Source organism: Aulonocara sp. 'chitande type north' Nkhata Bay, linkage group LG12 (genome assembly GCF_057382095.1).
Source record: "Aulonocara sp. 'chitande type north' Nkhata Bay isolate Kocher_YH1m ecotype deep benthic linkage group LG12, A_spYH_male_GT1.1, whole genome shotgun sequence".
In the NCBI taxonomy this organism is placed as follows: Eukaryota; Metazoa; Chordata; class Actinopteri; order Cichliformes; family Cichlidae; genus Aulonocara; species Aulonocara sp. 'chitande type north' Nkhata Bay.
This window is the reverse complement of record NC_141355.1, coordinates 25,609,770-25,635,214: the sequence shown is the minus strand read 5'-3', so window position 1 is coordinate 25,635,214 and position 25,445 is coordinate 25,609,770. Positions and strand designations below refer to the sequence as shown.

General features: G+C 38.6%; 2 protein-coding genes across 3 annotated transcripts; one reads left to right on the top strand and one right to left on the bottom strand.

Annotated features, from left to right (window-relative positions):
• Window positions 1-3,103: 3,103 nt before the first annotated feature.
• prf1.5 (perforin 1.5) lies at window positions 3,104-7,173 on the top strand. The gene is made up of 5 exons (XM_086314614.1): window positions 3,104-3,520; window positions 3,751-4,026; window positions 4,199-4,470; window positions 4,670-4,811; window positions 4,931-7,173. The coding sequence occupies exons 2-5, from the start codon at window positions 3,757-3,759 to the stop codon at window positions 5,816-5,818; spliced, it is 1,572 nt and encodes a 523-aa protein (XP_086170740.1). The 5' UTR covers window positions 3,104-3,520; window positions 3,751-3,756; the 3' UTR covers window positions 5,819-7,173.
• A 406-nt stretch (window positions 7,174-7,579) lies between these two features.
• Window positions 7,580-23,169, bottom strand: smarcad1a (SNF2 related chromatin remodeling ATPase with DExD box 1a). 2 transcript variants are annotated; one of them, XM_086314613.1, is made up of 24 exons: window positions 22,714-23,169; window positions 21,979-22,117; window positions 21,729-21,873; window positions 18,149-18,218; window positions 17,781-17,875; window positions 17,445-17,546; window positions 16,765-16,843; window positions 16,391-16,641; window positions 15,983-16,294; window positions 15,396-15,592; window positions 14,286-14,376; window positions 13,895-13,994; window positions 13,575-13,634; window positions 13,198-13,273; window positions 12,916-13,051; window positions 12,682-12,813; window positions 12,181-12,276; window positions 11,723-11,840; window positions 11,485-11,600; window positions 10,767-10,955; window positions 10,550-10,668; window positions 9,823-10,005; window positions 9,521-9,630; window positions 7,580-8,684 (listed from the first exon to the last, which is right to left on the bottom strand). In XM_086314613.1, the coding sequence occupies exons 1-24, from the start codon at window positions 22,817-22,819 to the stop codon at window positions 8,623-8,625; spliced, it is 3,084 nt and encodes a 1,027-aa protein (XP_086170739.1). In that variant the 5' UTR covers window positions 22,820-23,169; the 3' UTR covers window positions 7,580-8,622. The 2 variants fall into 2 exon arrangements, with proteins under 2 accessions (XP_086170739.1, XP_086170738.1); XM_086314612.1 differs by having other exon boundaries at window positions 15,983-16,641.
• Window positions 23,170-25,445: the final 2,276 nt, after the last annotated feature.

Sequence of the window (25,445 nt, the reverse complement as noted above, 5' to 3'; positions counted from 1 at the left end):
ACCTTGCTGCAATCAGTGATGGCTGTGAAATCCTCTACTGTGTTCAGTCTGGACTGTTCACAGGTGGGGAGCTGAATCCCATCGATCTGCCTCCGTTCACCAAACCTCCACTTATCAGCATGCAAGCCACCAACACAGTGATGGTGATGACTGAAGGAGAAAACAGCTGGGTGAGAGTGGGCCAGACCAAGACGTGGAAACTTGCCAAACCAGAAGAAATCAAGGAATTTATTCAAAATCTTCATCCTAAACTGAATCAGATGTCTAGTGGCGAAAAGGCAGGTGTAGCTTTTGGGGTGATCGGTATGATACTGCTGGTGGCCATAGTGGCAGTTTTCTTGGTGAAAAGAAGGAGGAGGATGTCAGGGTTTAGAACTATGAGAGGTTATGAGAAAATACCTGAAGAGGCTGAAATGGATACACAACAAGATGTAATAAGAACGTAATACCTTGATCAACTAGATACAAAGATTATAGTAATGTGACTCTATTGGTTGTTATGCTTCTTACAGCACTGAAAAATGTTAAGAGCTTTTATTTTGGATCAGCCTTTTCAGTTTGTTTTTTTGTGTTTTGTACTCGAGAACTTTATACTGTTATACTATAGCTCTGGAAAAATGTTTTGACTCTTTTTTTAAAAAAGAAGGTGAAGAGATTTTCAAAGTTAACATTAAGCCCAACGGCTCCCCCTTGAGGTCAATATGCACATGCCATGTTTTATATTAATTCAATTTTTGCTCCAATAAAAGAACTTTGTGTATGATTTTCACACTGCTTGCAATAAACCGTGTATAATTCATAAACGAAGAACACTTTATTTGTAATTTCACAATGTCTAAATACAAAGTATATCATTATTTTTGTATTTAGATGCTGTTTGCATCATGGACCAGTTACTAAGATCTATGAGATGGTTTTTTAAAGTCGACTTAAGTAAGAACTAGACTGGTCTAACTCTAAGCCTTGTCTACAGTAATTGTCAAAAACTACTGTAGACATAAATCTGTGGCACCACACAGGATACAAATAATTGCCTGATAATTATTTGTATCCTAACTTTACTGTATTAAGAGCTAAAACCTCAAAAATGTCTGGAGTAATAAGTTATTTTAAGAAGTGTTTGTGAACTAAAAACCAAGAATGTGAGATACTATTTGTCCATGATTTAGACAGCTGCTGCGTGCTCCTGATGCAGGGAAAATTTTTCTGTTGGGGATACCTACCTTGGCACAAAACCGGGCAACTTCTTTTGGAGGATGCTGTTTCAATTTTAGCAGAGGGAACATGAGCTTTGAGAGTGTCTAAATTCTTCTTGTTGTCCTCCAGCAAGAAGAACTAGCAGATGTGTCTTTCTCATTAACTCAATGGAGGTTTGATTTACTTGCAACTGGACATGTTTTGACAGGTCCTAATGATTTTCATAGGCAAATATTATGCTACAGCTGTATTATATAGTACCCTGTGGTTGAGTGCGGGAGAAGGAGCCAAAAGTGGACACAAGCAAACAGAAACTAGAGTTTAACAAGCCTAATTGGACAAATACCTGGTTCCCATATAGTTTATTCTGTTCATCTGGACGTAGTGTTTTCAGTGGGAGAAATGTTTCATCACTCATCCAAGTGACTTCTTCACCCTCAGCTGACTACCTTATAAACAGTACATTGCACAATGACTGAAACTAGCACCACTTTGATCAGTAGTTGTTGATCAATGGTCATGAGAATTTGCACATTAATGATCAAGGAACTCACCTCACAGCCCATTGTTCATTCGGGTGCTAGTTTCATTGTGCAAATGCACTTTTTTTTCAAGGTTGGGGAAACCTGCAGTCAGCTGAGATTCATGAATTCTTGAGTCTCAGCTGAATTAGTGACAAAATGTTTGTCCCACTGAAAACGTTACGTCCAGATGAACAAAATCAATCTTTTGGAGTACAAATCTAAAGTATCACATGTTTTGTTTTTTTTTGTTTTTTTTTATGTTGATACTTTCTGTCTCTAAGGCCTACTATAAAAACTGGTGTGACTCTGAAAGTGCACTAGAGCATAGCAGACATTATATGGATCAGTCTTTATTTTATCATTGTATTGATTAATGGTATTTCTCTAACCATGTAGACTCCCTTTAGAAGGCAAACAAGGTTCACAACTCCCACTCCAACTCATTTTTAATCAGTCATTAACATTAGTCAAAGTCAAAGTCAGCTTTATTGTCAAAACATATGTACAGATCATACACAGGAACTTGAAAGTGCAGTGCTCCCACGGACCTCAGTGCTTCACTAAAACAACATGAAAGATAAAAATCTTATATACACAGCAGTGTCCAACACAATTCAAGTGCTTGTGGGCCAGAGTTCATGTGAATCTGGGACGGGGTAATCAGTGAAGGCCGACATTAAAACAAACACAGGATTATTAGAGAGATCAAGGTCAGATCTTGCTTGTACATTTGCCTCAAATAAAACATTTAATTCAGTTTTACTTCATACTCTGTCATGGTCAGCAAAGAAACAGCCCTCACAAAAGACTTACCTAGATCAGGGTGTGTATGAATTTTTTTCATGATACAACAAATGAATTTGTGCTAGATCTTTGACCTGATACAAAGCATATTTAACTGGAACTTTATAGTATACCTGCTTTATAGTTTGTATAGTGTAAAGAACAAAATTTTAACAGTGAAGGGAACTTACACTAGGAAAACTTGCATAAATCTGTGGCACCACACAAAATATTCTTTATTCAAATATGAACTGAATACCTCTTACACTGAATGAAACCTTTTGCATAAAGACATGTTTCTCTCCTTTGTCCTCACTGAGAAAAAACCACAAACACGCCACCCACATCCAGAAATAGACAGTGGCAAAGCTGAGCTCATGGTTTTGGTAAGGTTATCAGCACACAGACAGGCCAGCTCAGACATTATGTGAACGAAAGCACAGATTCAGTCCAGCAGACATACACCCGTGCACTGTACACTCACATGTACAAACATACATAAATACATGCCCATTTCCCGTAAAGACTGCTCAGACCACTGTTCATCTTTTCTCTCGTGACTACACAAAATTTCCCTCCCCCACAAATGCACATGCACGTGCACAGACATACAGGGCTGTGAGGGATTTACGGAACTGGGTCTTGAGAATAAAAACAAACCCGCTCATGCTGAGGAAATTGGGAAGGCCTTGGGGTAGAGAGGGAGAGAGACAGAGAGGGAGAGAGCAGCATAGCCAGGCAACTCCCTCCATGTTTTTTTTAAAAGGCAGATGATAGACCAAAGTGTGCACGCAGCAGGCTTCCAGCACAACCTCTCAGCAACGCTAAGGCTCGTCCAACCGTGATTTTATTTCCAGCAGGATCGAGACGTCAGCTTGAGGTTCCATTGTTCACAGCGAGCTGTGCAATCAACGGTGCAAATAAGGAGGGGGACTTAAAATCAAGAGATTTATTTTGGCTGTGGAAAAAATACTGGACAACAACGAAACGTAGAGGACAAAGAAAGCTAGGACAAGGTAAGAATGTATGCCACCAATGTGCACATTCTCAGCTTTAACAAAATATCTGTGGCCTGATTACAGCTTATATATTTAAGAGGATTAGAAGCTCATCTGCATTTACATCAATAAAAAAAATGACATTTTCTTTATTTCAAAGGAAAATAACTCAGTTACAAAAATGTGCTTATACACAGTAACCATTAATATCCACTGACTCCCTTTTTTATCCCTCACTGTACCTTTAGGTAACCATGTGTGCAGGAGGATACCAGCAGAGACACATTTTCCTGTTTATGTTGGCTTTGCCAATTATGCTGGAAGACTGCAGTGTCCAGGCCTGTCGGAGTGGCACAGGGTCCCAGTGTGAGAAAGCTCCTTTTGTACCAGGCCACAATCTGGCTGGAGAAGGCTTTGACGTGGTGCGGATGCGTCGGACAGGAGCATATGTCATCAATGTCAAAGCCCACCTAGCTGACAACCACACCTGCACACTGTGTCCGAACCGATTCCAAAAAGGAGAGGTGAAAACATGAAACCTACTACTTAACCTTCACACTCTTTATCAGCCTCAAGTTCATTCCTTCACCCTGTTTTTTTCTGTACTTTCCTGCATTTTTCCTCCCCCTCAACTTCCTATATTTTCCTCCACCACCTGCATCCCGCTCCACTTCCTGCCTTTCATCTGCTCCACAGATTCAGAGACTCCCAGCTTCAGTGCTTGACTGGCGTCCCTTCAGCCGCTGCTCTAAGCAGCTTTCCAGTGCACTTCACCACTCTGTGGACTCCCTGCTGCGCAGCTCCAACTCGCTGGTTAACAACAACTGGGATTTGGGTTTGAGCCTTGACAACATTGGAAAGGCAGTTCTGGGAGGAAGCCGCTCAGATTTGGCAAAGTTTGCACGTTCGCAGCACAGTGTGGACAAAGCCACTTTTGCCATTCATGAAATCAGTTGCACCTATTACAGGTAAAGCAACACAGGCTCATCCTTTCAGTTGTATGTGTTACAATTGAAAGGATGACCTTGATTACAATGTGAGAGAAATGTTTACTTTTGGAATTGTTGGACTCAGTGGACTGAGCTGCTTATCGTCCCTCTTACAGAAAAGCAAGGTTCAATTGCTGTTGTTTCATGATTGAACTCCACATGCCTTTTGTTTTTGCAGCTACAGGCTGGCTGATCATCCACCGCTGAGTGCAGAGTTCACAAAGCATCTCAAGAGACTCCCACAGAGTTTAAACACAAGCCAGAACAGAGCCCTATACAGACGTCTAATAGACACTTATGGAACACACTATATACACCAGGTCAGTGAAACTTGTTGGATACACAGGGGTTTAATGCTGCAATATGTAGGCTGTGGAAAGCATTTCTGGTGCAAAATAATGGTGATGTTATAATGCATTCTATTACTGTTTTGTGTTAGGTCCAGCTCGGTGGTAAGGTGAGGCGAATCACTGCCTTCAGGACCTGCCTGGCCACCCTGAAGGGCTTTTCAGAGGCAGAGATCAAAAACTGCCTGAATGTTGAACTCCGTATGGCATTGGGTTTCCTCCCGGCCAATGTATCTTTCTCCAACAGGTGTGACAGCCTCTTTAAAGGCAACATGAGCATGGGCTTTTACCAAGGCTTCATGACCCATAAGATTGAGGTTACTGGAGGAGAGAGGTACTTCCCTGACATCCTCTATCAGCAGGACCCATCTGAAGCCTACCACAGCTGGATGAACAGCCTTCATGAAAACCCCGATGTGGTTTCTTATGCCATCTTCCCTCTGCATCACTTGGTGGAGGATTCACAAATCAGCGCTAATCTGATAAGGACTGTCTCAGAGTACATAAAAGAGAACCAGCTGAAGGAAGACCAACTTGGTTTCAAGAACTGCTCACCGACTCCCAACCTGGACCATAACTGCTGCCCTTTAAGGGCTGGTAGAGGAACTCTCCAACTGGAGATTCACAGAGCTGCAGGCCTGAGGGCAGACACCTTCACAAAAACAGATGCCTATGTGAAGATCTTCTACAATGGCATATATGAAGAGACTGACACGGTGATGGATGACAATGACCCGATATGGAATGCCACCTATGACTTTGGCTCGGTGGAGCTGGGTCAGGAGTTGAGGTTTGAAGTCTGGGATAGGGACGTGCTTTACAATGATATTGCAGGGAGGTGTATTGTGTTTCCAGAGCGAGGAATTCATTCCTTAAGCTGTCAGCTGCGCAAAGGGGTTCTCTATTTTACCTACAGAATCAACTGTGATGCTCACTTGACAGGATATAGGTGTGGACGATACTCCCCCAATGCTGAGTAGATTAGGTATGGATTTACAGTAGTGCAAAAGTCTGTACCTCATTTCTTTTTTTCCTCCATATTTTGCTATGAAAACAGGAAATAGGTGCAGCAACAAACATTACAAGATCAACATTTATTAAAAAAAAATCTAAGACAAAATAAGGGTTTGTACATTTGTAATGAGCTTAAAAGTCAATATTTGGTATGACCAGCTGTAGTCTTCAACACAGACTGAATTCTGTTAGACAAGCTTTCTTGTCATTTTTTTTAAGTAGCCTTCAGAAGTAGATCTCCAGGCTTCTTGAAGGACATTCCAATGCTGTACTTTGTATGTTGGCTACTTTTTGCTTTGTTCTCTGTCAAGATGATCCCCAGACTGCTTCAATAATGCTGACGTCCAGATTCTGATCTATGACTGAGCGTTTGTGTTTTTCTATCCATGCATGCTTTTACTGCATTCATGGATAGAATATTGTCATGCTGAAAAATGAAGCTGTGGCCATTCAGATGATTCCCAAAACCACTGGTTCCAATGCAGCCCCAAACCAAGTCAGTTTCAACCATGTCTTACAATGGCTGTGGCTGTTAAGACCTGTTGCTTTTAATTTTCAGTCCAGTTCTTGTGTAATTGGCCACGCCCCAGCCTTTTATCTTTCCCTTACTTGAACACTCCTCGACAGCCATTTTTCTCTTAAGACCATTTCTGATGATGCTTCAGTGACTGGTCAATGGATAAACTGGAAAAACAGATTTCTCTCTCAGATACCATCTATGGTCTTTGACTTATTTAAGTCCTCCTATTTTTAAGGACACGCTGAACACCATGCTGAAATATGTCAAGTTTTAACCGTTTTTAACTTAAAACTGTTTCTTTGCCGAGCTATCTGTGCATAGACAGTACTGGAATAGGTGCTTTTTATTATGCTTGAATAAGCCATGGGTCAGTGCTGCATGGTACAAGGTACAAGGACTGGACTTTAAATGAGTGATCAAATAAAAACAAAGACACTTTAAAAATTACAATAAACTCTTGGAAACAAAAAGGAATTAGATATGGCTCAAGACTTTTGCACAGTACTCTATATAATCATTTGGTGGTTCTGTTTTCCAAGACATTAAGTCCTTCTTGTGATTTGCCTATATGACAGAACAACTTGGTAAAATGTGCACCAAAATGGTATTTGAGCACATTTTTACAGGAACAATTTTTTCCTAATTTTTTAATCTGACATGAATGCATTCTAATGATATACATATATAATGAATGATAAAGTGTGCCATTGTACATTATATTGTATTGATACATTTTGATAGCCTACTTGTTGTTAGTCTTCTATATACATGTCAGCAGCATTTTTGTATAAACCAAAATTAAAAAAACAATTGAATCAAGACATTACCAGTTTCATTTTTAAGTACCCTTGACTTTTCTTAAGCCTGTTGGAACTGTCTACATCAGCAACAAGGTAACAATACGCACTTATACAAACAATTATTTTCTGAAAAAATATCAGACCTCCCAATTTCAGTTTATTAATAAGTTCTTATATTATTGCTCTGTGATTATTTTGGCACTCTTTCATTAGATTAATCAAAGAATCCTTTACAGTTTCTCCAAATGAAAAATTGGAAATGTAATTATAGTTCAGCAATGTATACTACTACAGACCGTTACCAACTCTGGCCTTTGGGAGGATCTTTGTAATCTCTGATAATAATAGTTAAAAAAAATTGTCATTGGCTCCCTCTACTGGTGCACTGTTATAGACACCACACAAACAATTATTCCAATATTTATTATTCAGTTTTAACAAGAAACTAAAAAAAACAAACAAACATACACATGACTTAGTAAAAGCTTTTACAGTAACACTTTTACAATAACAACACATTATCTACTTATACAGTACACGAATGCGGCAGCTGCTTCCTTAAATCGAAAAGTCTTCTCTCGGCACGATAATTAAAGGAGTAGAAACAGCTATGAAAGAAATTCAAGCACCATAGGTTTTTTCTTACATACCAGGATAAGAATTAAAATATCTGTATGCTTGATGCAGTCTGCCTTTCCTAAATATGTAATTAGAAGATGACAACAGGATGAAATGTAAGACATTACACTTAACACTGACAGAGTCCATATGCATGTGATGCAGCCACAAATTTTAAATCAGAAATGGTAGAGGAATTTAATGTGAACAACATTTTCAGTATACTTGCTATGTGAACTGTATTTCTCTGAACACGTAAACACTGTATGGAACGGCGGGTAAAAATATATCCACCATTCTCCATGCTCGAACCTTTTTCTTTAAGTCCTAGATTTTAAAATATTTCCTGTATCAAAGTTTGGCAAGTAAGCATCATTCTCCTTACCACCATGTTACTTTTATCTGAATGGGAGCAGTGCAACACTGCATATGTTTAAACTTAAACGACACTTTAATTCTGTCAGACCAGTGTGATAGTGTACTTTAAATACTTTTTTATTACTAAAGATTTAAAAATCACACTTTTTCAAGTTTTTACTGCTTGGTACACTTACAAAATGCAGAGGCTAAAATGCAGTTTATACTGGTCGTGTAGTCAAAGTGAGAGCAAAAACTGTGCGTATGTAAAAACTGTTTTAGGCACAGCTGCCATGTCACACTGTAAATCTGATCTATTGGATTTCAGTGTTTGCATGGCAGTTTATGGTTTACAGCAGTTCTCAAGTACAGACACAATGGTGTTAGCTCAGTCAGAATACTCAAGTCTTCCCGAAATCTCAGGAGACTCCATACAAATGCATTTGTACAGTTTCAAGTTTCACATATTTGTGTATCACAGTCCCAGTGAGGCTTTGATCAAAGATGCCATATCCTCAGGTATGGTCCCCTCATCACCTAAAGGACAAATCATTTGTTAGCATTATTTTTGCATTATCCTAACCAACTTAGCTAACCCTATTCCAGTTAACAAAAGGCAGGGTACACACTGCAAAAAATATCTACATTTTCCTGTGATTATCTTCTCAATCCTCATTGTTTGCACTTCACCTGCCTAATAATGTTAATCAATTTCCCACATTTTCCACAATAGAATCAGGTTAATCCAATAACTGCTCCTGGAATTCATGCACTTTCCAAACAGAAAAACCCCATAAAACGTGGACCCAGTTTTAAAGTCAGCTGGAGTTTTAGCAGAAATCAAAAGCAAATATTTACAGATGTAGACACTGCAGTCAGAGGCTTGCAACCTTTATCTGACAAAAATATGTCGTACACATAAGCTAAAGATAGCGGCTGTGGTGTTTAAAAATGTCACTCAAAGACAGAAAGAAGCAAAATAGAGTATCGATTCGGGTGCTCACACAGAGAAAGAGAAGTGTCAGATGGCCAGTAAGTATTACTTGCTAAAATAAAAATTCAAAGTGTCTGCTTGCAGAGCACAGACGTGAGTGAGGGGCAATAATCTCTCTGACAAATTTGGTACTCGTACAAAATTTGCAGGAGTTTATTGTGAAAGCAGCTGACCATGTTTAAAAGAACAGAAGCACACTTTGGGCCTTAAAGGCTAGGACTTCTTAATGAAATCCTCACTACTGTTTTTTTATGTTTTGAGTATTTTTTTCATGTTTATTTTAAAAACCGAAACAAATGCATTTATCTAATTGAATTTATCTACTAGAGAAACCTTCGGTGAAAATAGGTACAGCACATATCTTTAAATATCTCCTTACTTTGTTCAGATGAGATCATGTCCTGCTCCAGCTTTAGTTTCTTGTTGCCCAGTTGCAGGATGCAGTCCTCTATAGTGTCCTTACTGATCAGCTTAATCACCTGTACAGTTCTGATACACAGAAGTAGATCCATCACTACACACTGCATGTGTGCAACTATACTAACCACAGAATTTCCTCCCAACAGAACCTGCATTGATATTGCAAAACGCTTTTCTGCCCAGTAACTGACATGATAAGGCACAATCACAAGACATTGTTGGGTAAAATACATCTAGGATCGTACACAGATTCCATCTAACCTGGTCTGGCCCACACGGTGACACCTATCCTCTGCTTGTTTGTCATTGTAGGGATTGCAGTCGATGTCATGTAGAATCACAACGTTAGCTGAGGTCAGGTTTATGCCGAGGCCGCCAGCACGGGTTGACAGCAGGAACACAAATATGTCAGGGTCTGTGTTGAACTCATCAATCAACACAATCCTGAAGGAGAAAGAAAACCATTTAACAGCTACAGGTGGGTACAAGCTGAATTGAACAGACATTGCTTCCATTTTGACACATTTTTACCTGATGCAACAGCTAGAATAACAGATGTGCTAAACTTTTCAAACAGCTTAAACTTTAACAAACACTTCTGCAGGATTTAAGGTGCCTTTACTGTAATGTAATATCTGATGTTGTTGAAGTTCCAGTCAAAGTGTCTGTATAGACATCCACATGTGCACAACGTGACCTTTTAGATATTAAATTTAAATCATGTTACAATTTTATTCTACTGGTTTGCAGAACATAGAATATAACTAGAATCTAAGGAGCTTGGGGAAAAAAAGTGACTCAAAAGAAGTTTAAAGAAGTCTAGTCGCTTTTCTTTCCAAGCTCCTTAGATAAGCATGACCTATATGACTGAGAACCGCAAGAATGAAGTCCAATAAATAATTTTAAAGGAAAAGATTTAGACCTAATAACATCAAATGCTTGATGCCTTGTTAGCTACAATGATCTTATTTCAATATTTGAAACCCACCTGTCCGCTATGGGTGTGGATCCATCCAGTCTGATGTAACGATGCATAAGATGTTTCAGCAGCACTTCCACAATATCAAGCATCATGGTGAACTGACTGAATAATACCACTCGGTCCCCCTGTATGACGACAGGAAGGTTGTGCTGTAAAAAATCTTAAACCTGTGCTCCAAAAATCAAAAACGTAGAACGAAATGGTTCGGTATATTTCTATCTACCTTCTCTTTAAGTGAGGCCAGCAGCTTTGTAAGGTGGTGGAATTTTCCAGAGTCAAGCAGGAGATCATTTTCAAGCTGGTAGGAGCTGATAGTGGAGTACTGCTGGCACAGACGATTCAGCTCAAAATCTGACATCACCTCCATGTCCTCCTGTATCAGAACAGGATCTGCATCATAGTGTGTTGGCTCCTGAGGAGAGAGAAAAAGAGACGACCCAAAATGTATGAAAATGTACTAAATCAAAGTCCAGCATTCAGCTAGTCAACAGCGTACCAGGATCCAAAAAATGATGATGGCAAAGAAATCTAAATGTTTGGTGTTGTGAGCCAAATCTGCAAGCTAAATATCACAACTTGAAGACGTTTCTGGATAACAGAATGAAAAACCAGAATGTCAATAACTTCAAGATTCAAAGGTTGTTGTAATGTGTGAAGCAGAGAAAGTGATGTTTTCATGTCATTGGTTGTATTGAACTAATGAGAATCAAATTCCCTTGAAAACCACCAAAAGTGACATTGAACTTGAACACTATCAGCAAAGACTTATTAGGTGATCACTGTGTGCAAAAACAAGGAGTCCTCCAGAACATAGTAGTGATTCTTCGGAAATGTGGACGGAGGGCTCACTGTCTTAGCATGAGCTAATCGATAATTCAGCCAACAAGACAAACAAAACACAATAAAGAACACAAACAGTGGTTGTCGGGGAGTATCCTCACCTTGAGCATAAGCTTGCTCATGGCTTTTAGTTTTTCAGTGGTGTAGTACTGTCTATGAAGCAGAGGGTGGTTGGCCATCTTCCTCAGCTGCATCATCACATTACACAACTCTCGCTCTGAAGAGAAGATGCATGTCAAGAATTATTAATCAAACATTGTTCTATATTACTGTAAAATAGTATCCCGAGTTATACTAAAGAGCTCTAATTCCACCCAGTTCATTTAATGTGGGGCTTACTTTCGCCATTCGTGGTGGATTTGAGTTTTTGAAAGAGGTTCTGGTACAGACCCCGCTGCTTCTCACTCATTGAGCAGAACTCCACAGTCTCTTCCTTTGCTGGAAGCTGCTGAAGGACCTTGGGGGGGGGGAAAAGGAGCACCATTAGTTAATTAGTACATATAATCCCTGTAAATGTGTATGATTAAAACTGTTTGTTAGTTTTTCCTGGAAGCTTATCTTTTAGCCCAATAGTCATTTAAATAAGATCAACTCCAGACAAGAAGGATTTTCATAGAAAGTGTATGAATATTTATTTAATTCTAACTCGATTATTACTTGAAGTTCATTACTATTAAGAGTTTCACACATCTTGGGCAAAAAAAACGAAAGCTGTAATGCAGGCTTTCATTCCAAATACTTGAAATTCTCATAATACTTGTACAGTACAAATGTGCAACTTTCTCAGATTAACCGACCTCGCTCTTGATCCGTCGGAGGATGAAAGGTTTCATGATGAGTTTGGCCTGAGAAATACGATCCCTCTCGAAACGACTCTGCTCTTCATGTGATTTCTAACATGCAATGTAACAAGCAATTTGAGTCAGGAGACAGAACAACAGAACACGCTACTACTAAACAGATTTTGCATGTTCTTCTTGCACTGTTTTAACCTGTGAAACAAAAGATCATGACATTTGTCTGTAATTAAAGTGAAAACCAGGGGACAATGAATAATCAGTTAATTTCAGAGGCTCAAGTTTATTTTCAAACCCTGTTCCTTGATGCAGCACCTGTTTTGGTATTTGAGCTGTTTTAATCACTCAAATTCTTATTTAATAAGAGAAGACATGACCGACTACAGTTTAACAGAAAGAGAAAGGAGTTGCATTTTCTTGTAATTCTGGAGTTATTTAGTGCTTAAAAAGTACAAAAAACCCCACTTCTGTCAAAACAAAATCGACTTGACAGACACTTACCATAGAAAACATTTTTGAGAGCTGGGTAGTGGAGCTGGAGAACATAGATGGCATGATGAAGTTCAGAAGAGACATCAGCTCTAAGAGGTTGTTCTGTAACGGAGTTCCTGTCAGCAGCAAGCGATGCTCTGCCTACAGGGAACCAGACAGAAACCGAACCCCGTTAGGCGCAACAAAGAAAAACCACAGTGGTGTTAAAAAAAAAAAAAAAAGACTACACAGAGGTCAGCTTACATTAATAGCCATAAGATGCCGATAGCGCAAAGAGTTCATGTTCTTCAGCATGTGGCCTTCATCAAAAATGGCATATATCAGCCGCAGCTTACGAAACAGGCTGCGGTCGCTGTCGTTTCCTATTGCCAAGTTATAACTATAAAGAAACAAACAAATGAAATAAAAGCAAAGGTATGAGTGAAAAGTTTCTATCGTTTCCTCCAGGAGCTCATTCTTCACTGCACTAATTCGATCTCCTGGTAGCATGTTTGCTAAAATGATGAGTGATCTGTGTTTGCTTACGTGGTCACAATGACATTGAAGTCAACATCTCCATTCAGGATGTCATGTTTGAGGTAGCGACGATCTTCTATAGATCCTATACAGAATAAAGGAACACAAACACAATGCTTTGTTTACCAAACTGAGGAAATTAGATTTTTAAGCAAGGTCAGATACAAACATTCTGAAGCAAAAATCAAATGCACAATTTAAAAAAAAACTTTTTTAATTGTGCAAGTGCACACAGCAGACATGTGACATCCAGCTAAACTTCTAACAATCACCACAGATTATGCATATTTACATGTGAACATCATGCTCCACAGAACACAAATCCTCGAGTTCCTAAAACTGTTTCAGTTAATTTTCTAGCAACACTTAATTAACTATAACCTTACCATAATAGACGAGAACTTTGAGATCTGGACACCAGAGTTTCATCTCTCTGACCCAATTATCTACAAGACAAATTGAAAACAACACAGGTCAGAAATAGTCATTTCTTTAGGTTTTATGTAAATAAAAAGATTCAGATGGAAATATTGAAGTTTGTACCATAAATGTTAATGAAGATAAAAATCTGTGTGTATATTGTTCTGTTTCAATTTTCAAGTTATAATTTCAATAAAGTATCTATCTATGTGGACTATTATTCAAGCTGAAAGATTACACGGTATAAAGTGAAGTGGCAAAGCGCGTGACATGTGGAGTTCATTACCCAGTGTAGAAGAAGGCACAGTGATGAGGTGAGGCCCTTCAATACCATTCTGGTACAGCTGAGCTAGAAATGCTATAGCCTGGATAGTTTTCCCTAAACCCTGCAGGTTGGACAGTGAAAGAGACAAAGCGATACAATCAGACATGAGACACGAACAGTAGCAACAGTGTTCAAACACTTATGTTTGAACACTGTTGTTTCTCAACAATATTAAGAACAAAATGTTGACCAACTGCACAAATCAGTGCTCTCTTGCCATTTTTAGGCTAAAACAACACATTTGCTTTAATTCAGTATCCATATTTATACTTTTTGGGAAGAAAAAAACAAACTTATACAAACTTATGTCGGATTTAACATTTAACAACAGGTCCCAAGCTTATTGCCTCACCATTTCATCAGCAAGGATACCGCTCAATTTGTGTTCATGAAGAAGCAGCAGCCACTTTAGCCCAATTAGCTGATAGGGTTTCAGCTGGAACCTGAAGAACAACAATAATTACAGACTGAGAAAAAGAACTAGGTCTGTCTTTTTTTCCCAAACACACCCTGCATGCATAATTTATGGAGAAATGATGAAAAGCTGTTATAACAGCAGTTATGGCCAAGTTCATTCTGAGGTCACAAATCACCTCAGTCTTCCTACATTGGTTCCTACACTGTTTGCAAATTCTGCACTTTCCTTCCAACATTGGAGAGTTAAGTTAAAGATCGTTCAGCTTTCACTCAGTAGCAAAAACATTCAGACATTTCTTTCTAATACTCTGCACATCATACTCGCTTGTTTTTTGTATCACATTTGCTTGTCTTATACATTGAAATGACAACAGAAAGCCTCCTTTATCAAGTTACAAAATATTTTTTAAAAGTTCTGTAAAGACATTTTTAACAATCTTGTTATAATAAAGAACTGATTTTTTTTATTACGAAATTTCAATTTTTTTGGTTACAAATTATTGAAACAATCGACAGTTTGCACAAATATCTTGAACTGACCTTCGTCTTTTTATAGAGATACATTCAACAATTGTGCAAACAAAAACCCATTAAAAAAATATAGCATGCAAAGTACAAACAGTGACATCAGTGGAGACATTTAATTTTTTAAACACTGTTTCACTTCAGCTCTTTATATGTTGTAACTTCATTCTTCCCCATGGCTGACAGATGAACCAATAGCAGTACATGTAAGAGCGGCCCACAGACCGGCTATACCACATATTTTTGACACTTGCCCCAATTTGACAACAGACACTCTCTGCAGATAGTCTGAAGCTCCTCACAACAGCCCACATGCTACCACCACTGAACTATTATTTCCCCATTATTCTTTAACACAGCCTGAACTCTCGGAGACAGTTTTCTTTTAATTTCTAGAAGTACGTTTCAGAATATTTACTTTGAACCCTTGCATTAGAATCTGATGTTGGTCATACTACACAAAAACTTAAGAAATTTAAGATGGTTCACAAACTGTTTTCAAGAATTACACTGTACTCACTGGGTGTTGAGCACTGTGGGCTGTTTCATGGTTCCTGTCCCTTTCTCCATCACTTGAGTGACTTGTTTGACCATTTTTGATGAAATCGTCTCGCATTTGCTCATCAGCCCCAGGACAACCTTCCTCTCCTTGAGGACGACTCTGCAGCCCGCCAGCAAGTCTTCTGAAAGTCCATTGTTCTTATTGAGAACATCAACCTGGAGGAGAAAAACATCAAACAACAATTAACATGACAAATAAATCTGACTAAATATAGAGAGGAGTCATTACTACTCTATTTGTACACATTCTGATAAATCTTATCCATCTTTGCATATTTACCCTCTGATGATAGAGGTGTGGAGAAAAAGAAAACTATTGTGATAAAACTATTGTGCTGAACAGAGCATGTTATCTGCAGAACAAGCCAATACAGCATAAACAAAAGGTTGCATTCAGTCAGATGATTTCAGACTGTGAATACAGCCCTTTGTTTTTATACCTCTTTGGACAAAAACTCTATCAAACTGTTTTATTTAACATAAATAATCTGCTGGAAATCTATTTGTGGTTTCATGCTTCTTGTTTAGAAACACATGGCCTCTTACCAAGCTTTTCCAGCTTTTAAAGGGTCTCAGTTCCACAATTTTCTGTGCCTTTTTAATGGAGCACCCAGACATTAGTGACAGTTCGTCTAGTGATGCATCCTGGAAGAATGCAAGAATCTCCCTCTTCACTTCTGTCAAGCCTACTTTAGAGTCCAGCTCATCATCTGAATCCTCAAACTCGCTGCTTACTGGGTCTTCATAGTCGTTTTCGCCCTCTGAACTGACATGTTCATCGGAGGCACGCGCCTTCCTCTTTCTCTCTGCCGCCTGCTTCTTAGCTATGCTGGTTCCACTGGCAAATCTGGACAAAGTCTGGGCAGCAGATAAAGAGGAAGAGGACTTCAGCGAGGAAGAGGTAGTAGTTTTGTTGGCAGAGGATGATGAAGCCGCTGGACCAGATTTTCTTACAATCCAAGAAGACAGAGTGGCACTTTTCTCTTTGGAGTCTTCGTTGTCTTCCAAGTCAGAATCATCTTCACTGTCCATTGTATTTTCAGAATCATCTGTACTGTCATCCTCCGTTTCACTGACATGGTCTTGCCTCTTTTCAGCATTTTTCTGGTCTTTTCGGGGCCTCAGCTCTCTCTTTGACTCGTCTTTCTTCTTTGATTTGCTGGATACCTTTCCTTCTGACCCATGCGAGCTGAAACTTGTATTATCTAATATCAGAAAACAAACGGAGGTTTCAGAACCAGTTAAGCACTTCAACATTAAATTGAAAGTACATATAAACTGCTTGTTAAACAGTGAAAATATTCAGATGACAGCTGTTGTGTTTGCACCTGTGTCTGAGAACATCTGTAGAACCTGCAGAGCATCTTCAAAATTAAAGTCATGTTCCTGCAGCACCATCCTCAGCTCCTACAACACACAGACTACGGATCAGTCGTCAAACTAACACAAAACATTGTTTCAGAAACAGCTGTAATTTTGACCGACTTCCTTTTCTTACTATTTTGTGTCGATGTAATTTTCTTTGAACTCATCAGTAAATGTTCAACTACATCTTCTCCACCTTTATACGGTGCTTAATACATTTATTAGGGGATGAAAACAAACATTTTAGAAATCTTGTTTTAAACAAAAACTTTCACTTAAAGACATTGTACATACTGGTGGATAGACCATTGTAGAAGGCAGCTGTGGTAAAAACCATACACTTGGTCATGGTCTAATAAATTTGTCAAGCACTGTATGTATATTTTAAGTTTACTTGTTGGCCTTCTAGGACTGTGGCATGTAAAAAAGAAGGCAGAGCCAGAAGGGGAATTCCCAGGGTGGAATTGAACCAGGACACTACAGCAAGGGTTGCCTTCTCACCAGCCGAACTAAAGTGGCACATTGACACATTTACTTTTTACTGCAGTGTTGCAGGCCATTTTATACAGTTTTTGTAACATATTTTTTACATCAGTGGAAATGTTAATTGCGACATTGTGAATTTAAGACGTCTCTCACTCACCTCCTTGTCCTGGTCAGGAAATTTCTTCTGCAGTCTTCTGACCATAGATGCCTGCTTCTCCCAGCTTGGCTCTTTGTCCTCATTTTCTTCCTCATCAGAGGCCTGTCCGTTAAAAAATGCAATAAAATTACCATTTTAATTTACAAAAAAACAAAACAAAGCAGGAGTCAGTTCTTGTAAACCACGCTTTTGTTCTGTTTAAAAGAAAATTAAAGTATTCCCAGTGTTCTGTGCACACTGTTTTCATGCTGTATCATGACTGAAGTCACCATTAGTGTCGCAAAGATGCACAATTCTTCCCATTTTAAACTATTAAGACACAGTTAGAAGGCTTACCGCTGATGGTTTTGTCTTCTTGCTAGGTTGAATCTCAACACTGTCTTTAGAGCTGCTGCTTCCATCCTGCTTTCTCTTCCTGCTTTGACTCGGGCCTGAGAGGACAAAACAGACAGTGTTCCTAATAAATCTAACTAATTAAGAAACAGATCTATCTACTTTAATCACTTTAAGAGGATGTTATTTTTACAATAACATGCTCATATATTTGGAATAATTATTTTTCACACCTAATAATTGCTTCTTTTTTTCTTTTTACTCTTACTTACTCTCTATAGGTTTAGATTTGGTATATTCTTTGTAGAACTAAAGATTTCCCTTTAAGTTATAAAATAAACCTCAATATGAAAAGTAAAATAAATACTTACCTTCTTTATCACCATATTTTAAAAGGCAAGCAGCTACAGCCCCATCCAGTGTGCTTGTACTTTCAACGATCTGAAAGGAAAACCGAACGGATCATCTCTAATGAACAGTGACTACATTTGAAGTGGCTAATATATAAATACAGTTTTCAATCACCATTATAAATATTACATTTGGGAAGGGTGCTGAAAAACCAGGCAGCAGGCTGGTTCTGATTTTTAAACACTAAATAATTTCTAAAGCAAACATAAAAAATATAGAACTTATTTTAGGTATTCTCTATGAAGAAGTTATATTCAATGCTAGCAGTTTACAGGCCACACACAAATTTAACTAAAGTAAATGAACATGGGTTAAAGAAAATCAATCGTAAACATTAGTGGGCTGATTATTTACTGAGCAAAGAATTAGCTAAAAAAATAAATAAATAAAAAAATGTAGCCTGAAATGGACAGACCATTGAGCTCTTATTGGCACAAAAAAACCCATTCACCCCTAATGTTTTATACTTGGCAACTGGCATTAATGCATAAAGATACTAGGGCTTCCACAAACGATTATTTTGATAGTTGACTAGTCACCAATTAATTTTGCGATTAGTCGGCTAATCAGATCATGCATCCATTGGACGTAACACGTACAACTTATTGACTATGTGCACGTTAGCATATGCTACTTCCGGTGCGGAAACTGCTGTGGGGAGCTTTGTTTCCGGTGTCCTATTCGCGCCTGGTTTACGGTCCAAAACAAGTTAAGCAAATGAATGAATCAAGCGGCGATTTACATTTCTATAGATGTCTTGGGCATTTACCCAATATACTGTATCTGTAAATGATGTTCATCGACTTGTCGATATTTTTTCCCCCGCACCTCAGAGCAAAAGAGAAAAGGGATTCAAATTAGGGCTGGGCGATATGACCCAAAATTCATATCTCGATATTTTTTAGCTGGATGGCGATATAAGATATATATCTCGATATATTTTTTTAAAGCCATAAAGTAAGAACAAAAAGAGAGTTCTTAGTCAAAGCTGTGTCCCAGATGTCACACAGGCACTTTTATTAACATAGAGCAGATGTACATAAAATTTACTCAAAACTAAATTATGAGCATTTATTAAATAATAATGCTCCATAAATAAAAGAAAACAATGTTGTTTTTGTGCATAACAAAAAGATCACAATTGTGCAGTCAAAATGTAAACTAAAAGACGCTGAGCACAATAACAAAGACAGATTTCACAGCTGCTCTGTTCCCAACTTGTACTGCGTGACTGACAGCCTGGAGTTTTTAAATCCGCTTCGCAACCACGTCTCTTAACAGGTGCCATTTATGGTCCTTATACACAGGGTAATATTACGTTGAAGCACAGTACGTATCACTCCGCGAGGCTCAGCCGTAATGCTCCGACAATCCATCAAGCGGTGCAGCTCCGTAGCTTACCAAAGTCATACTAAAACATTTTTTGACAGATTGCTGAGCGCCGCGTTCCACATAAAATCGGTTCGCGGCCATCAAGCACAACCAGAATTCATACATAAGGCGCGCTGTCAACTTTTGAGAAAATGAAAGGATTTTAGTCCGTGCAGCACCTCTGGGCTGCATGGCGTTAGCGTGGTTAGCTCGTTAGCGTGGTTAGCTAGCTAACACACTGACGCCGTCCAGCCCCACGCACGGGGCGATGCGCAGTAACTCGTTAACGGAGATTTGCCGTGTCCATCTTGTCGCTTCCTGCAGGTGAAGCGATGGGGGAGGAGGGGGAGTTGTGTTCAGTGAAGGAGAGGCGAGGCCGAGTAACGTTGCGTAAAGACGAAAGTGGACGAAAGAGAGGCAAACTTGTGGCTCCACAAGTATAATTATAACGTAACATAGACTATATCGATATAAAGGATATTGTCACATCTTATATCTCGTATAAAAATATATCGATATTTTTTAAAAACTCGATATATCGCCCAGCTCTAAAAATGTTATATTTCTCAGCTGTCCCTCGTTTATCGTGGGTGTTATGTTCTAAAAATAATCAGCCATAGGTGAAATCAAGTAGCCAATTTTATTTTTTGACGGTGCAAAACATTTCGTGGACATACAGTACTGCACTTCAGAGTCACACTGCTAGCGATCGATGCAGCGATTGTGTACTGTACAGGAGAGACGGCACGGAGGAGATCGTCTGCAGCGATCAGGACGCAGGACACAAGGTGACGTAAAAAAAATAAGCATGCAAACTTGCACTAAAAAATCTGCGAAACAGCGAGGTGAAATGTGAACCGTGTTATAGTGAGGGACTGCTGTAATTTTTAAGGTAAGTCACAACATACCCTTCGTAAATACTAATGTATAAAAACCGTTACCAGCAATCATTCATTTTTGTGTGGCTTTTTTCACGGTTTGTTAACATGCTGTGTATGTGTGTACTTGACTAGCTGATCTTGACATAACGGGGGAAACATCTGGTTTGACTATTCTTCCCCTGTAGTTTGAATGCTGAACATTTGCCTGTTTAAATCATAAGACCAGTCACTATACAGAGATGTGCTTCTGAATGTGGACGATGTGTCTTCTGCTGCAGTGATGCAGTTCTGCTTGTGTTGAGTGATGTAAACAACTGATCGATCTAAACTCTTTAAACGTCAAAATTGATCATTAGATTTTTTATGACACAACAGTGGTGAGTGTTCCCACCTTCTTCTCTTTGTAACTTAACGCGATCTTTCCGTTTTGGACATGATTTTGGAGTATATCTTCGCAGTAGCGATTGACCGCAAAGTAAAGCTACCGGAAATGTACAACCCCACATCCAGTCTCAAACCAGGAAGTTAGCATTTTCTCGTGCACAGGGTCAATTGAACCAGCATGCATCTGCTCTTATATAACTATCATTAGCTTACAGCTTTAAGTGTTTAAGGTATGTCCTAACTAAAAATAAAGACAAGATGGTAGTTTATTAAATTTTCATGAAATTTGCTGATTGTTTCAGCTAAGTTTAATAAACTCCTTGCTATCTAAAATATAACGGGACACCGGAGTATATACTCGAGCATCTCACACTTCTGATAATCAGTTGTCTTCTTGACATTTATTCAGCTGTGTAAAAACTAACTTTAATCTCAGCCAAACCGATTTAGTGCTGTAAATCGGTTACTGCCGAAGTAGTGCTGTCTTGATAAACTGAGCAGATATTTGAGGTTTACACAGCTACATTCTTGTCTGAACATATATTAAATGTTTATTTTGTGACCCAGAAAGAATAAGAGTAATATTAAAACTAACTAGCTGCCGCCATTGTTGGAAACTGAGCTGGGTTGTGCTATGAATTCTGGGACAGGGCTACTTCTTCTTCTTCGGGGTTTAACAGCAGCTGGTATCCTTGTACATGCAGTGCTGCCATCTTCTGTTTCAGTCCGTTATTACACTCTTAAATCCTACTTCTTATTCCTGCGTCTGTTGTGATCTTACAAAGCTTCAAACGACAGGTCGACTATTAAATCAGTCGTCAACGATTTTGATAGTCGACGTAATCGTGACTAGTTGACTAATCGTGGCATCCCTAAAAGATACAAAACTTTTATTGAAACTCACCTCCAGCGCATCCAGTCTTGTCAGCTCAGGAAACATCTCCATTAGTCTGTTCAATTTGTCATCCAATTCATTGTCCACATCCGTATCATCGTCCACATCCGTATCATCCAGCACTACAATTTGGGATGCTTTACCAGCAGGCTTGCTATAAAAGAAAGATAACAACTCTAAAATATGCAGTGGATCAGTGAATGAATGCATACATTTGGGGGGAAAAAAATAATTACTAGTTATTTTAGCATATACACACTTGGAGTTTTTTGTTAACGACATCTTGGTTTTTGGTTCAGAAATGACTTCATCCTCCTCTAAATCAATAGTAAAGACTTCCTCAAAAACAACTCCTCGGGCGACGGATTTTGGTGGGGCTTTGACAGGCTTTGTCTGAGCTGGGGGGAAAAAAGACAGCAGAAACATGTTGGTAGATGTTTTCCTAACAGCAGACAAAGAAATTTCATTCGATATATTAAAATTAATGTTTGCAGGAAAAATACCAGTGAAGAAGACCAGTGATACTACAAATTGTATGACACATGTCTGCTTTTACGTTTTTCTTGGCAAAACATGGAACATAACCACATGCATGGAACTACTTGAAGTTAAAGAAGGTGGATATGAAAAGGACCAAATCCTGAAATTATGGTTGACTTGTGAACCCTGGTACACAAGACATCATCATAATACTGAGCTTAGTGTTTGTATGCTGCTAAAAGATGAAGATTAGACTGACATCACCTCAAATCTCTAATAGGATTTCTGAAATGGCTTAACAATTGTTGTCTTTTATGCTGTAGGTGTAATATTTGATTGTGTAAATGGCCAGCTATAGATTGAAAGAATTATTTCTAAATATCTACCTCAATACTGCTGCGGGGGGAAGCCATGCTGAGCTGTTAAAGTGATACAGGTCATGCTAACGATAGCATTTCAACACATCTAGCTATCAGCAATGCAGAGCTAGCCTTTACATGTAGCTGCTGGTTACCTGGTTTGTTCTCCTTTTCAGACTCTGGACTTTTTGACCCGTTAACCTGGTCCTTGCTGCATGCCCTCTCATCAAAACGGAACCGGTCTAAATTGAAGAGACTCATTTTACCAGGTCCTTTATGTGCCTGACAGCGGCACTTCTTTGTCTCTTCCTACTCAGCCGTATTTTTTTCCTGTTCAGCCGTACGAAGCACAACGTGATGCACGATGTGAGTCCGCTAACTAGCACCAGATATTAGCATAGAGGGTAAGAAAGCTGTGTCACTGCTCCGTTTTTAACGGCATTAGCTTAAAATTGATCGGTAATGTCACACGGGTTTTGTAACAAAGAAAGCGGTTAAACTCCCGAGTTATGTATGCTGCATCCCTACTATACCCGGTTTCCCGCGAACTCCCTCGGCCCTGGAGGAATCCGAGCCGGCACAGCTCATTGGTAAGAGGAAGAAGTGGGCGGAAACTCATCGGTAAGTCAAGATGGTACTCTGTAGCATACTTCCGCTTTCGCTCACATTGAGTTTTACAGGGCTAATGGTAATGTAATGAGTGTCAGCGTCTCATCGCGAATATAAATACATATGAATGCATCCGTGAGGTATCACGGCGTTTTCCTTTCCACTAGTGGGCAGAAGAGAAGGAGGTTCATTATTTTCACGGCAGTGTTGACGTCGCTTATGAAATCACTGATGTATAAAATTACACACCCGGTAGCACTTGTGGGTAACCATATCATTTGAATGTATGGATCATTAACTGCAATATGCACTTTGTTTTAAATTGTCTGGGTATGAGCTAATTACAAAGATACAGACATGTCTTTCTAAATTGTAATTACTATGCAATTTACAGGTACTAGCCAAGTCCATGAAATTTGTTTAGAATGGGGTCGTCGGTTTTTACAGAGCGTTGACAATGAGCAATTCTAAGTAAATCGTGGTGCAATATTAATAATGATGATAACAATAATGATAATAATAATTTCCATCATGAACATCAAACTGCTGGATGTACTGTGAAAACAAATAGCATTGCATGCCTACAGGGAATGCCTGTTTTTGTGAACCCAGATTTGTCTTGGAAGGATATGTTCTGTTTTCATTAATGTATTTATTACCATCAAAGCAATAATAACTTATTTCTTCTGCATTTAACCATCCAACACGAGAACTCTTAATGGGAAATATAAATATAAATTTATATTGGGAATATACATTTTTTCCCAAAGTCTTCTAAATACAACAAATTTTCCTGCTCTATATGCCATTTATCCCCAGATAATACCCAATATGTAAAATCTGGCTCTGTCAGGAGAAGGCTCTTATCCCCTGACTTGACGCATGAAGTCCTTAGAAACTCTTTTTTTCTCTAAATTTTGCTTTTAAGGAGCCAGACTTTATTGTATATTTGAAATTGTGCTTGAGTGCTCTAGGATTTCTGAAGAGCTTTCAAGGTTTTTATTTGGGCAAAGGCAGATTTTCCACTCATTTTTAGTTCAGTCCTTCCTTCTACCTTACCATTTTCAAATGAATGGAGTTTTGTTGTAGTCGTTTCTTAAGCCACTTAACACTAACACAATGGCTTGACCAATGAATCATTCAAGCACAAAAACACACCTAATTGCAGGCATGAACGAGTGTTCACATAGCAGACCATTTAGCAAAGAATAGCAAAGCATCTGATCAGGGATGGCTTCACTTTTCAGCATGACAGTGAGCTCCAACACACTGCCAATGCAGTAAAAGCATACCTGGAAGGAGAGGCCAGACCTCAACATTATAAAAGCAGTGTGGGATCATCTTGAACTCAAAGAATGTTTTTTTTCTAATTTACTTAAGTAGTTTCACACAACTATGTTTAGTAACTCATATGAAACATCTTAATTTTGACTTTATTTATCTGTTATTTCAGTTAAATACTGTAAATACTCAATGCCTTTACATTCACTCAGTTTAAAAATATAGAGTACAACAGTCAATTTCTTTGGAGTTACTCAACACAGTTGGGTGGAAACATTTGAAATAACCTTTTTAATTTTACTTAAATAACACAAATAACTTAAGTAAACTTAAAAAAACTCATATGTTAAGTAAATCCAACTGAAGAGGATATTTTAAAACCAACAATAGTGAGATTTCATTGTGTGTGTGTGTGTGTGTGTGTGTGTGTGTGATACCAAAGCCTGTTACATTTGTACAAACTCTGTTCTAGCTTTATATCCTGTATTTCCATGTACTGTACGGTTAGCAGTGTTTCCATGAATTCCTGCAGCTATTTTCCCATCTTCCCAATGAAAGGGGTGGCTCAAGACTTTCACAAAGTACAGTGTATAAAACACATTTAGATCAAATGTATTGATGCATTTTTGCAATAAATATACAAGATGTTTAAACTTATTTTGTCCTTATAATCTGATAAATATCCCGTTACTCAGCAACCAAATCCCCCAGAGTTTAAAAACGAAAAAAATGAAAAAGTGCCAAACACTGTCACACATTCACAGATCAGCAGGTGGCAGCAGATACATTTTTTTTGAGATGGGGTAAAGGACTACAAAGTTTCCTTCACTTCCTTTTGTAACTTCAGCATCCTCTGGAGGTGTGTTCTCTTTGCTCTCATTTAAGTACCACTTTGGGAGAATACAGTTTGTTCATCCTTATATATTAAAAAAACCCTATCATTATACAGTCCTAGAACTGTCAAACTAGTTCTTCTATATTAAATCTCTGTGTGCAA

Excerpts from the sequence above, each read along its gene's own strand:
- smarcad1a (XM_086314612.1), bottom strand. The coding sequence starts at position 22,819 with ATGAGTCTCTTCAATTTAGACCGGTTCCGTTTTGATGAGAGGGCATGC. Across the intron at positions 13,635-13,894 it reads TGTGCCTTCTTCTACACTGG|ATAATTGGGTCAGAGAGATG; the intron begins GTAATGAACTCC and ends TTTGTCTTGTAG. Across the intron at positions 12,277-12,681 it reads TCTCAAAAATGTTTTCTATG|AAATCACATGAAGAGCAGAG; the intron begins GTAAGTGTCTGT and ends ATTGCATGTTAG.
- prf1.5 (XM_086314614.1), top strand. The coding sequence starts at position 3,757 with ATGTGTGCAGGAGGATACCAGCAGAGACACATTTTCCTGTTTATGTTG. Across the intron at positions 4,027-4,198 it reads ACCGATTCCAAAAAGGAGAG|ATTCAGAGACTCCCAGCTTC; the intron begins GTGAAAACATGA and ends TCTGCTCCACAG. Across the intron at positions 4,471-4,669 it reads ATCAGTTGCACCTATTACAG|CTACAGGCTGGCTGATCATC; the intron begins GTAAAGCAACAC and ends TTGTTTTTGCAG.